A 15,089-nucleotide genomic window follows, 5' to 3' on the forward strand; every position below is an offset into this window, starting at 1 on the left:
GATGAAATTTGATTGTGCTGCGACTTTTTCAACATATAAAACCTTAAAACCTAAAATATATTATGGATATTAATGTTTATTGTGAGATAGTTTAGGGCTACAAAAACAAAGACTAATTTTAAAATAATTTATTTCAACTATATACAATTTCCATATAAATAGTACTGGATATACATACCAATATAAAAAATACAAACTCTAATGTAAATGGTCCATGTAAATATCGAAAAACAATAGACCTAGAGTCATGGGCAAAAACTGGCAAGTAGAATAAAAAAATAGTCAAACTTTGTCCATATACTTTAAGGTCAAACGAACTTCACAGCCCCTAATTCTACTAAAAGGTAAGAAAGCAAATCTGTGATAACATAAGGCAGCATTTTTGTTCATCATAGATTTTTAAAAATGGAAATAAGTAAATTAAGCGGTCACATAAATGAAAAACTATAAAATCTAAACAATCACTTTCCTACGTCCTACATTAAAAGAATTATAATTGGATAATAGCATTTTAGTATTGAAATAATTTGCTTTAAATCCAACAATAATCCAGTCTTAAAACATCTAAAAGATATTCAATTATGTAATAATAAAAATTAACAAAAACCAACAAAAGATAATGTGATTAAATATTTTCAAATCAGTCAATAAATATTTTCACAGTCAAATATGTTAAAACATCTTAATTACACATTTACTTGTTGTGAAAATGATTTAAAGAAATATTCAATTTATTGTGCACTTCAGGATGGACGGCACTAAACCGTATATTAAGATATTTTTTAGGATTTGACTCAATGACTGCTGCGTTTTTAATTTTAACGGTTCGCTTTCAACTTCCATCTGAGGAACAGGAATGCGGATATCCTCAGAACGAAGAAAATAACTACCAAAGCAATGACATCGATAGTATAATTCGAATTGACCATGTCCAATTCCTCCAAAGTCACCGCTGGCGATTTAAAGTGACAATAGGAAACGAAACATTGCAGTTTTGGCCTGTCGAAACTGTACGTAGCGAGAGCAGTACCTTCGAAACCATATCGGATGTAAGACAGGTACGTGATCCACCGGAGATAAATTGGTATGGCGTCGAATGAAACAAAGAAGCCGGAGAAAAGAAGGAAAGGCACCGACATGACGGGAGCCAAGAAGACACCGTTCTGAAAATTATTAAAATGGTTAGTTTATGTTGTTTGGTTATTAAATAAACAATTAATACTAACCTGGACATTCATGGCAGCTCCAACAACCAAGCCAACGCTTTGAGCGACAAAGGACACCAACAGACAGGCTAACAGGAACATTCCGTATCTGGCGGGCTCGGGAGGTTGCGACGTCATAAAATAGACGATTGTTACATAAACCACGCAGAAAATTGCCTGAAAATTTTAAATTTTAATACTCGCACTTACGTAATTCGAATAAATATATAATGTGTTAAACACGAGCTGAATTAACTCACTTGGAAAGGCATGTCGGATATAGTAATGGCCAGGTAATATGAACGAAGTGAGTACCATCTGTTGAAGTGTTCCTTAAGCAAAACGGGCATTTCCAATGGGAACGATAAAATTGTAATTGTCATCGATGTGTACATCAAGAACAACATGTTGAAGAAGAGAAATCCGAGATTACTGAGCACTTTGGAGGCGTCGTTACCAATTTTGAAGTATAAAGCTCCAATAAGGAAGCCTACCAATATGTGGGCGAACAATCTCAGATACATAAGAGTCTGAAATCAATATATAAAATGTTAATTTAATTTAAATAATTGAACTATAAACATACCCAATCTCTTCTACTAAACAAAAGAGCTCTTCTTAAAATGATAAAGAACTGTTGTAGTTCTGAGGTGCCATATCGAGGTTGTTGTTGTACTGTAGTGCCAAGGAATGGAGTCTCAACACCCGTTTTTTCGTTATCCATTGGTATTGCGATATCTAAAAATAATTATTTCTCTATAAGACTTTCCATTGAAGATCATTGGAGTTCATTTAAAATAGATATATAATTTTAGTATATTGTATTTTTTTTCAACTATCCAATGAAAGTTGAGGGTTCTTCTAGTCTAACTTCGTCTTTGAAAAATTTTGATTTATTAAATAAAAATGTCACCAAGACGTTCGAAAATTGGTTATGGAATAATCTAAAATCATGACCAATTGATTTAAAATGGAATAGGTCAAAATAATTATTTATTTATTATTGATAGCCTTTTCCAATAACTCATAATTAATAAGCATCAGTAATTATGTTAAATAAATGAAAGAAAAAGTGAATTGGAAAACACGTTTATGAACAAGTTCATTAAATTAACCTGTTCCTTGGTAATGATAAATTAAATCTTTAAACCTCCATTTAAAGTAAAATACTTATATCAAGAGTTATTGATAACATGTTAATGATTTATTACTACCGCATTCTACTTTGTTACTGGAACTTACTTTTCTCGACGTCATTGGCCGCTTCGTAAGTGAACTCATTCTTCTCGTTCAACACATTCGGTGTAGCTTTGGCAAAATTGTTGGCGATTATAGTATCCAATCTTTCATTGGCCAAAACATCCGCGTTATTCAATCCATTATCAATCATCTTCAGTTCAGGGAAAGGTTTGCCGTCCACAATATCGTTAACCCCGTTATTGATGGCGTTAACCAATTTTTTAGTATGATCCCCGTATTCCCCACAGGCCACTTCAATGATATAAGACGCCGGATTGTGATAAGATGGACATTGCAAGCCTAAAGTGCCCAAAAATGGCACCAATTGCTTAGTGCTGCCCTGGTACACGCACTGGCCATCGGCCAGCGTGTACAGGTGGTCGAACATCTCGAATAACCTGGCGGACGGCTGATGGATGGTGCAGATGATTGTGCGACCGCCTCTCGCCAGGTCTTTCAATAGGGATATGCACTGGAAACAGGACGAGCTGTCCAGACCGCTGGTGGGTTCGTCAAAGAACATTATCGGTGGATTACTGACGAGCTCGAGGGCGATCGACAGTCTCTTCTTCTGACCGCCCGAAAGTCCGCTGGTCATGGTGGTGCGGTGCTCGTACAATCCCAACGTTTCCAAAATGTCGCTTATCTATAAAAGTATGAATAAAATTCATGAACTTGCGTCAATTATTGTAAGACGTACGATGGATTCTCTTTCTTCCTTGGTCTTGTCGCCGATTTTCAGCTTTGCAGCCACGTCCATCGCCTCTTTGACCGTCAAATTGCCGTGCAGCTGATTGTCTTGCATAATATAGGCCGACAGTTTTCGGAACCGGCTGATGTCTCGTACATCGTTGTTCATTAGAATATCACCGTGCATACCCTCTGTCCTGAAAATGAAAATATCATAAATTAACACAATTTTTATATTATTCTTATATATTGTTTTGTAATTGTCCGATACATTTTTATATATTTCTGGGGTAATTCAGATGTACTGAAGACGAAAATCATATTAATAATTTTTATTTGGAATATGCTCTTGGTAATAGCAAAATTGTAAATTATGCATCTAACAATACCAAATCCATTTCGATAGGAAGAACATACATACAGCTGTAGAAAGAACAAATTTGTTCTAATTTTTTTATTACTTTTCGTTATTTTCCATTTTTAATCATTTTATTTCTTGGGAAGTATTCAATGAAAAAAAAACAAAAAAGCATTTAAGTAATGCTTTGTACTTAATCACATTAATTTTTAGAGTCAACAAAAGACACTAGTTTAATTTTGTCTGACACAGTGTTCACTAATGACACCACTTAGTTATACGCTTTTAAAGATATTTTAAAAAGCTTTAAACCGATATCTGATATTCAGAGATATTTTTAACATTTTATCTCATTGTAAGTTCATCAAAATAAATAAATTCATTAGGAGAATATGATTTTTAATTCTGTGATATTTATCAATAAGCAATATTTTTATGAAATTTGGTATGCACCCATTTTAAAGGATAAATAATTTAATGATACAGTTTTTTGCCGTTCATCATTTGAGTCTTTCTCCATTAAAATCGACTTACAAATAATAAAGTAGCAGCGGTATTTCCAAGTGGACCACTTGTATGCAGTCGCAATTGGAAACTTATCTTATCAAATTGTCACCATAAAATGCAACGGGAACTGGTTGTTGCTATATCAACTTACTTAAGTACATTTTTACATTCAATTAATATTGGAAAACTTGGATTCTGACTGCAATTAGATAAACCCCATCATTAATACGTGTTGCGTTGCGAAAATCATGGAAATTAACAACATTAATTGCACTTAATTGCTAAATAAATATTCGAACGATCTGTGTAAACGACGTGTACAAAGTTCAAGGAATGAGCGAATGACCAGGCGTGTGTGTTCATGCGATGCGGTGAAATTAAAAACTATTGAAAAACGAACATGTAATTTTCCGATGCATTGTGTAAACACGTAATTAAAACTTAAATATAGAAGTCACCGTAATTACGTATACGTATATTTTTTCGTATGGATTGTTGAATTGCAAAGACAGGTTTTAACTATAAATTAAATGTAGATTAAGGTTCGCATCGTTATTATTATTTTACAGACCAAAGGCTGCTCCCTTGATAAGTTTATCAGTTTATCGCACACGTGTTTAATGAATTTTTTAAATAAAACAATATCAATAAGTCAAATGAGTGTATCTTTTAAATATTCGTCACAAAGGAATGTTTAAAAGTAAATGGTTTTGTGAACAGATATTTCCATATAGGAAAAACTGTATATTTTATAATTTTGATATTGATGATATTGATGATATTCAAAATAATTTAAATTTTATCCAGTAATTTCCAGTAAGAATTTTACAATTTAATACAAATTTAAAATTATATTTTGTATTTTAAAAAATCATAATGAATTTATTATTCAATTTTCAATAATAATAATCAAAAAGTTACTAATATTTTTCACCATAATTTTTTTCTCATTTCTAAACATATAATCTCTAAACAAATATAAATTAATTACGTGATTTAACACACGACTTAATTTGTTTTCAATCAAATCTACGATCCTATACTTTGAACTGTTATATATCACATGTAACCCAATATTATTGGGTTGATTGACGATATATTTCAACTAAAAATAAAGAAAATGAAGTACACTTTTCATTGAAATTTATTGATTCCATCTAAATGATGCATACACTATATTTTATTGTGGTATCTGTGAACATGCAGTAATCACATGCTTTTGAACATGGATAATGTCGAAACGAATCAATAAGGCTTTATTACTACTTTCTATATATATTGGTTACACTATTATTTGCTTTATAACAGCAAACTTTGTAAATAGTCAATGTTTTAAAGTAAATTACGACTATGTATCCAATTATAAATTTTGTAACGAAATACTATTTTATATTATTTATTGAAACAACATTAAATGAAAAAGGAATAAACGCTCTTTGAACGTAAACACAGAAGTTATAAATATATAAAATTCGGAGCCAGTGTAAGGTCGAACCTGCTCATTTAAGAAACCTGTTAATCCAGACCACATCAAACTTTTGATCTAAAGTTTGTTTGCCATTATCAGGTTTTCCTTGGGATTTTAAGTATATTTTTATACGTTTATAAATGTAAATTAATTAATGATCCATCCAGAAAATTGTTTAAAACCAAGAGTAATTTAAACCCCTAAAGCACGATTGATTCAATTACGAATTGGGTTAATCAAATCGAATGACTTTCATTGTTCACGTCGTCGATTACTATTTTCCTTCGCTCCGCCAAACCTCGACCTCAACAAAGGTTAATTATGCAGAGAATATATTAATTATTTATACATCATCGTAAGTGGACATTAAAGTCCTCATAATTTGCAACCAATTCAAAACGTATGTAACGAACATCATCTAATTAAAACCGTATTATGAGATTATTTACCAGTTATTATAATAGTTAGTTATTACAACACGGTCAAGGACCTTGCTTAAACGTTTCCTGAAATATTTATATAGTTAACTTACTTGTATCCAGTCAAAATGTTCAGAAGGGTGGACTTTCCAGCTCCCGATGGTCCCATGATGGCGGTCAGTTCGCCGGACCTTAATCTTCCGCTCACATTTTTCAATATTACTTTGTCGGCTGAAACGAAGCATATACATTAATTTTGATGAAACAGTACTAGCTTTAATTGGCACTTGAACAATCCTGTTTTGTTTCAATTATTGTAATTTAGTACCGATTAATTTCAAGGACCTCGGGAATCCAAAATATATATATATTAATATTTACCTATCTAATTAATTACTTTGTTTATTGGTATTATTTGACAATTATTTATCTGAACGAAAGCATCACACTGGGAAACAAACATCATTGGGGACAAAGAGATTGTTAGTCATCAATATTAGGCTGCGGACAATAAATGGTTCATATCTTGATGTGACTCATAACAAGGCCAAAGTTAACAGTAGTACAAAATGCATTTGTTATCAAATATGGTTTATTTCCTCTGGTTTACTTTAACTGCAGTTAATACCCTACATTATTTTATTGTCCGCAAATGAATTATAAAAATACTTATTCACATAACTGTAATATTTTTGGAATAAACTATTTTATCATTATTGTACGAAATTAAACAATATATTGTCAAATATCTAAATAACTGATTGTTCATTATATTATAAAAGTTGTATAATAATCATTTTGATCCTTGATCCTAAATTCATTTGTTATATATCTTTATTATCTAAATACAGTAGTTATATGTAAACAATTAAAAACATTAAATTTTGTAATTTGAACTCTAGATTGTGACAAAAATTAATTTTATATTATGAATAAATTCCAAACGTTTTAATTGAAGCTGTTATCAGAGATTTAACCTTGAGTATGTGTCCAAACTTTTCTAATTTATAGGCGAATGATGTCAGGGTTGTGAGATGGATTGTTTCAAAATCAAACGGGAATATTGCGTATCTAAATCAAATACTAATTTTCCTTGAATATTTTATTAATTTATATATGGATGTCCAAAACTAGTTGTCGTGGGTTTGTCAAACGCAGTTTTCTTAAATATTTCATGAACGATTAGAATTATCAAAGTGAGGTTTGTGAAAAAATAAAGTTTACTTAAGGTTTCCTCCTTATGAATTATGAATTAACATTATTACGATTCGTTTTGTAACATTAAATTATGAAACAAACAAATGATCTTAATTATTTTAACTAATTATTATTATTATTACCTAAGTTCAAGCGAATTGAATTGGCAATAATCATTCAATTTCCATGTACCAACACATGATTATCAGACTGCTGGACAAAAATTTTGAAATTGTCTTGTTGGAAACACATTATAAAAGTGAAATTGTACAATTTTTATTGCAAATTGTTGGTTGCCTCGCAGGAACTTTTGTCTTGTTTCACGTTCCGCTTTTGATGGACACTTCCTGAAGCAGAAACTAACTCGATAACTCAATATGGCTTCACGGTCACAGAAATCAATCGGTACATCTGTGTAAACAACACGAAATTATTCGTATTGAATTATAATTATTTTACGTACGTTCAAACGCAAACGAAACAACCATTACCTTTGTGTTTGTTAAACGATACGCGTCCTGTTTGTTTTCAGTTTTTAATTGGCCGAGTTTAATGATCACTTGTAACATTACAATTTTTATTATTAATAAAGTAAAAGTTATCATTAGTGGCATATCAGAAAATAAAAATGTCGCAGTTCTGTACATTCAATTTACTAGAAACTGTTTACACTAACGTTGTTGTTGTTGTTATTGAAATTCGAAACTATTATTAGAACAATTAATTTGTTCAAAATCTTATTAACCAATTTAGTAAACTTTATAGAATAATAAGATTATATATTTTTTTACCAATTAGTATTGATAATTAGCAAATAGTGCCAGTAATTCACCACAACCACAAAGAATGTTAGTATCGAAAGCAAAAAATTGTTGTCAGTCACTTAATGAATACGTGATTAAATATTTCGCTTGCGAATTTGTTTAAAAACACTTTTGTCGTTATGCTAGATCTTAGTCATAGTTTATCGAGTTTAGTGTGATTAAATATTTTTTTTAATTTCAGTTTAACCTTGCTCGAAATGGCAAAATTATTTAAAAACAACAAGTATCACTTCCTTGAAGAACACACTTGTCCAACATGAATTATTTATGTACTGTAACTATTTTGACCAGTCGTACTCTATATGATTAATTGTAAGTTTTTTGAACGCATTACATTAAAACTATTAACAAACTAAATAAAACATAATAATGAATATTATAAAATTACAAGGGACAAACGCAGTTTTTCGTGATGAAAACCCACTAAAACAATTAACAATTTTAATTAGGCAAAAACTAAGAATTGTAATTTATTCCGGTAATTTCCAGTATAACTTTTATAAGCAAATTCTGACTTTGTACGAATATTATTTGTGCATTCCATTCTTTTTTTAAAATGTTATATCAACTGTATTAAGGAAATCCATGAAGCAAAAAATACTTTTACTTTGTCCTAGAGGAATTTCGAAACAATAACTAACCATGTGTATCAGAAGTTTTGAGATAGAGAAAATGCTTTATCTACTAAAATCGATAACGATATTTGTTACTTATTACACAAACTTAATAAAGAATAATAAAGAATTTATAAAATTAATAGATAGTAAAATTTTAACAACACTATGATACCTACAGTTTTTATAATACGAGTTTTAAATTTTACTTAAATGAATATTTGGATACTTAATATTTTTAATTTATTTATAATAAATTTACAGGTAATATTTGACATTAATTCATAGTCTTAATTAATATATGCACATTTAAATTATGCTTGAAAGCCAGTTTTGAAGTACTTCTAAAGATTCTTTCGAGTTTTGAATATAAAATGTTTATTTTTAAATAAAAAATACTTTTATTTAATTTGATAAATATGTCTAATTGATCTATTAAAATTTACTTAAATGGCTATTATAAGAGTTAAAGCCAAGCCAAATATATATTGCAATTATTCATTTAAAATCATTGCTTACATTTATTTAAACTTTGTAAAAACAAACCATTTTATACATAATTTATTAATAAAATTAAATACTGAAAATTGTCTGAAGCATTTAGAATAGAAATTATTAATCAATGGTCAAAAATTTTAATAAGAAAACCTTAACTATGTATAGGATAAATGACGTACTAAAATGAATAACCAAATAATGATTAAAAAAATCAATAATTTTAAGTGTTGTTCTACTTAAATATCCAATTTCTTTAAAAGGAAGTTAATGTTACTATTGTAATTTCATTAAAACATAATATAATAGTAAAATCTAATTGGATTATAGTTATATTGTTACGGTAAATAAACAAGTTTATTTAACATTTTTATAGCCTTTTTTTGATTCTGTGTTAAAAAAGTATAAAACGAACAATCCAAATGATTCCAATAACCAAAGTAACTCTTAAATATGACATATTTGAATAGACTAATGTGTTAGTTTAATCCAATAAGAGATTCAAGGTATAATTTTAAAATAATTTTTGCAGGTTTTAGATAAAAGCTTAGTCATTGTGACAACTCAAGCGTAGAGAACATTAAACATTGCGGTTTTAATACGAATATTTTAGCAAAATGATCAAATTTCACAATTAGAATTCGAATGTTTACAAATACAGGAAATTCATCCAAAATGGCTTGAGGCCCTTAAAAATAGGAATGCAATTTTTTACTCACATTTTCCTTGTCGCACTGTATATGTTAGTTTGGAGAAGGCCAAATCCACCTTTGGCCGTTCCGGCAAGTGTTGCAATCCCCTTTGTTCGGACGAACGGACGATTTGCACCTTACAATCTCCGGGACTCCTGTCGGACAACGAGATCTCGTCAGACACCATTTTCGTTTGAAAAATCAAATTGTCTCTGACTGTAAACTTCGACTGGACGACAAAATTTATCGGGACACGCTACAGTTTCGGAAACATTTGCGAAACGATGCCGCACATGAACTGTCAAGTCTCGTGAAAACAATGACACTAAACAGATGATCGAGGTGAACAACAACGAATAGTTCGTTCGGACTCGCTTTGCCGGATATTCATATCATCGTTGCAATGTTGCCCGATTTCCTTTCAGTATTTTCGCTTGGGATGATCGAATACGAGGGTACATTCGAATGAAAGTCATTTGGATCTTTAGTTAACTATTCAATTTTAACTCTTAGAATGAGAACTATTAATTATCAGTCAGTTTTACGGAGAGAAAGAAACATTCAGTATATTAGCGAAAATTGTGATTTTCTTTTCTTTTTTGCTTTTTATGTCACACATTTTATTTTTAATAGGTTTATTTTATTTTAAGTGAATAACTCACTTTCTGTGGGAAAAAAGAGACATTACACTTTATAGAAAAGAGAAATAATATTTAACTTCAGATGGAGGTAATACGTTCGTCATCTCTCATATAAAAATTAGGACCCTACATATATTACAAAAACTATAAAACACGATAGAAAAAACATTAACGTTTGAGATTCTTCTTTTTGGCATGGTATATGACCAAAATTATTGGTAAAATGAACTGTCTCATGTAGAGATATCATGAAAAATGTAATGAAACCATTGCCAACAATAGTTTTCCAGTTGATCCATAGCATGTCTCCAAACTTTTTCGAAATTGATTAAAAGATAATCACGTTAAGGTACTCAATTGGCCACTGCAAAGACCGAATCAAAATCCAATTGAAAATTTATGAAGCCATATGAAGTCTTAATTAAAAACTCTAAATAATTAAATTTAAATGAATTGTGGTTATTAATTAATATTTTATCTAGATGTTTATAGTCATTTATGTCAAACAAATTTCTTAAAAAAATATTAACAATTATGTTTATATTATTTTATTATACAGTAAGAAAAGCATTTCACCCATCTGAATTTAGAGAGATATCATACATAACAGAATCAGTAGAAGTGTGCCCCATAGTGGGAGACTTACTGTCTCCATTGTACATGATGTCTCTTTCAAGATTCAGATGTCTCTTTTTGTACCGTATGTTACATTTTTTAAATGTGTGCTAATTTTGTAACCAGCCACATTTAGGTACAAAATGACTAATTGTAGAAAAAAGAAAAGGAAGTATAATTATTTTAAATAAAATTGTTATTTACTATTATTTTTCAATAATAAAAAACAGAAACATTCTTAAAAGTTTCTTTTATTAATTCTTAATAACTAATGTCACAACCATTAATATGAATTAAACTTTGTACTCGTTATCTTCTTTCCTTCCTAGCAAAATCGTGATCACACTTTATAATTAATGGCAAGGTTGAAATGCAAATTAAAATTCAAGTTAAAAATAACATGTCAGTCGGTTAATTACATTTAGGAATACATCAAGGAAACATTATCATTAAACCCGACAACATCGCACAAAATGATTTTTGACCGAGAGTTCGAATAACTAGACCTATCCGCAGTTTTAACCTTTCAACTTGCGTTATTAATGCAATGATTATATCTGGGGAATATTTACTCATTACTAAAAAAACCTTCGTGAGTTAGGAAGTTTTTGCAGGAAATGGAAACCGGTTTTAAATCCGGATATTTCGAATAAAATGTTCATTACGAGTAGAAATGAAAACCTTGGCAATTATATTTTAATATAATATATTTTACATATACATAAATTATTATAAATCTCAATTGGAATCAAAGGAATATAAAAAAATTATGCGTCTCATAATTATTTTTTTTTTTTTAATTTTTAGACTTTGTGCTTTTATATTCCTTAAAAAAAATTAATTTTTCTACTTTTTATAGTTTTTAATGAAACACAAAAATAAAAAATCAATGCTAATAAAATTGATTATGAACTTGTTAATATTTGCAATAAACGAGACAAATACGTCATCGTGCCTTGAACAGATTTTATGCATCGCAATGAGTATAAATATTGAATTTTCACAAATTATTATTAATGTATATTTAGAGGATATATTCATTTCGATTTGCGAAACACACGTAGAAATCAAACACCGTTTTCTAATTGTCAAATCGATAAAACCTCTTAAAAAATAAGATTATAAAACTACAATTATTATAAACTTCATTTTAATTTATCACTTTTTATTCCCATTAAAATGTTTTCCATTTATTGTACTGTTATTGGTATTAATGAGATACAATTGCCTCATAAAAACAATTTATGTTACGTATATAGATTGTGTATTTGAAAGAGTTGATAAAAATATTTATTATATATATTCAGTTTTTTCATTGTATACTAAAAATAAGGAGTTAATTTATTAAAAAATATATCAATACCTATTTGTAATTTTACTTATTTCATTTTGAACAGGAAATCTTTAACAATAAATAACATTTTAATAGAAAATGAGAGTAGTCCAACTGACAGCAACTGTTTCATTTATTATATGCGCTGTGTTCATTACTATAATACTTCTTCGAAAATTAACCTGTAACTTAAGTTTCTTATTAAAAATCATAAAGATCAAGGGCAGATAAATCATTTCACAAATGTAAATAGACATACGTGAATAAATCACATTTATCTAATTTAAATATCTTATCATCTTAACAAAAACTGAATCTTAATTGCACCTATTAAAATACATATATATATATATATATATATATATATATATATATATATATATATATATATATATATATATATGTATATATATATACATTAAATCTATTTAACAATGTATTTCCTTGTTAAGTTCATTTTAAGAATAATGATAGCTTTTAAAAAATCACATTTAAAAGAGAGAGTGAGAGTAAGAGAAATTTATGTTTTATAATGTTTTAACACAACAATTTTAAGTTTAAAAATTGTGTTAAAAATTATCTACCATCTATTATTTGAATATAATATTTGTTTAAAAATAAACTCTCTTAAATTAACTTAATTTTGTCATAAACAAATGGAACATTTCATTTAGTGCACAAACAAATCATTAATTTTGCGGAAGTATTACTTTCTAAAGTAGATAAATGCAGAAAGTGCAGACAATGTATGTAGGTCTGATAATAACACTTCTCTAAAAAATATCAAACGAGATATGTAATAAGCAAGACTGTCAACATCAAATTAATTACGATGAAATTAATAGCAATGTTGCTCCCAGATACACAGAACAAAATAATTAACGTACTTAAGGGGGACATAAAATGCGGCGGCGTGTAAAATAATTATTAGTAAACTAAACACAATTATATACCATGAAAAGTCGCAAATTTCAACATTAAATGTTGCAGATGTTTATCATCATAAATTTCACTTTTATTACGTTACACGTTATAATCATGAAGAAATGTTAACGTTTCTGTTTGACGCAATAGTTTTATTTTAAAAATTTAATGTCCTAATTAATATTTCCTTTGTGATGTGAGATTAGACAATTTTGTATTTTATAAGACGAATTAAAATTCAATTTGTTGTTGTTGTTGTGTATTTATCAGATTCTGGACAGGGACCTGATCAAGATACTTGCGTCACATTTGTCGTCAGTCGAGGTCTGCTTGTATTCCGGATAAACGGACTAAGGCACTAATGGTTACATGTTAGCATGACTTTTGCTACTTTTTTTATATTGTTATTAATTTTGTAATCAAAGGTGAATGAACTAAAGTCACAGACATCCTAGAAATCAACATTGTTTTAAGAGGCATAAAAAGTCCCTTCGAATTAATTAAAGCAGAAGAATGTATAAACATGTTAATGGAAAACACCAGAAATATCAAAAAGAAGTGAAAGTGTTCAACAAAATTTTCCTTCATGTAAATCCCGTAAACAAAAACAACAATTAGACTTACCGGTTGTTATTTAATAAGCATTTTATGCCCTCCATATTGGAGAATCACTGTGCACTGGCGAAGACTATCGCGAATGTGAAACTGGCTAGTCAAGGCAAGAAATGCGATGACCCACTTCGGTCAGAGTGATCTCTCGACTGACAAATAGCAACAAAATTAAAAAACAAACGCTGATATTGAAATTTTATTGTGCTTTATCGCGTTTTGTTTATGTCGATCTTAGCAATACGCAGTTCATATTTTTCTTTTTAGGTAAGCGTGCATAAATTGTACTAGGCTGTCATTCGGTGAAGGGGCAAAGTACTGTTGAACGGGACAGGTTGTTGGCAAAAGCAACGTCGTATCTTGCCACGGAAATTATTATCACCAAAGTTAATAGACTATTATAAATTTTTTGAATCTACATTGAACATGTTAAAATTTTAATTAATAATGAATTGTTTAAAATAAATATTATGAGATAACAAGAAATAAAAATTACAACTTATTCTATTCTTTTTTATGCACTTTCTAATTATTACTGACCTATGGTTCACGACAAATGAAACTATAAAGTCCTAACTTGAATAATATTGATACAATGTTCATTAAAATTCATGTCATTTTTCACATGAAATTGAACGTAGAATATTAATTAAAAAATACACACATATCACAAAAATAATTAATAACATTTAAATGTTTCTAAACTTTTTTAATAGTATTTTCTAATTAAAACTTAAATCTATAATATTAATACATGAAATACAAAGTAAAGAATTTTTGAATTTAATAATATAATATTGTTTTTTATCAAAAATTCATTGTTTCAGAATTTTAAAATATTACCATTCCTAGATATACAAATTTATTCATTTTCATTTTCCTCTTGAATATTATATTTGAATTTGTTACTAATCTGTCTCAAAATAAAAATTTTGTACTCTTAATGTGATTAATTCCCATTGATACAATGCCTATTATAATTCATATCACTTTTCGTATAAAATCGAATATGGAATGTTAATTTAAATCTATCTTAATATAATATTAATTATATCTTTATCTATAATGAATTATAAAAAGTAATTGTTAATCATAATTAACAAAAATTGTTACTCTTGAAAATAGTTTATCATTGTGTCATAAAATGAATGCATAACATACATAGCGTCTCCAAAATGTCTGGATATAAAATAAAACATTTTTAAATAGTTTTTCTAATGAAAAAATTTGTAAAATAATCTTTTAAGAAGTTGATAAAT

The 15,089-nt window shown here is 28.7% G+C and overlaps 1 protein-coding gene across 1 annotated transcript; it reads right to left on the bottom strand.

Moving 5' to 3' along the window:
- Positions 1–113: 113 nt before the first annotated feature.
- On the bottom strand, positions 114–13,996 carry LOC109595045 (ATP-binding cassette subfamily G member 4). The gene is made up of 9 exons (XM_020010320.2): positions 13,846–13,996; positions 9,736–9,863; positions 6,000–6,117; positions 3,145–3,331; positions 2,448–3,090; positions 1,792–1,943; positions 1,466–1,735; positions 1,227–1,382; positions 114–1,163 (listed from the first exon to the last, which is right to left on the bottom strand). The coding sequence occupies exons 1-9, from the start codon at positions 13,878–13,880 to the stop codon at positions 819–821; spliced, it is 2,034 nt and encodes a 677-aa protein (XP_019865879.1). The 5' UTR covers positions 13,881–13,996; the 3' UTR covers positions 114–818.
- Positions 13,997–15,089: the final 1,093 nt, after the last annotated feature.

This window comes from Aethina tumida, chromosome 7 (assembly GCF_024364675.1).
Source record: "Aethina tumida isolate Nest 87 chromosome 7, icAetTumi1.1, whole genome shotgun sequence".
Classification (NCBI taxonomy): domain Eukaryota; kingdom Metazoa; phylum Arthropoda; class Insecta; order Coleoptera; family Nitidulidae; genus Aethina; species Aethina tumida.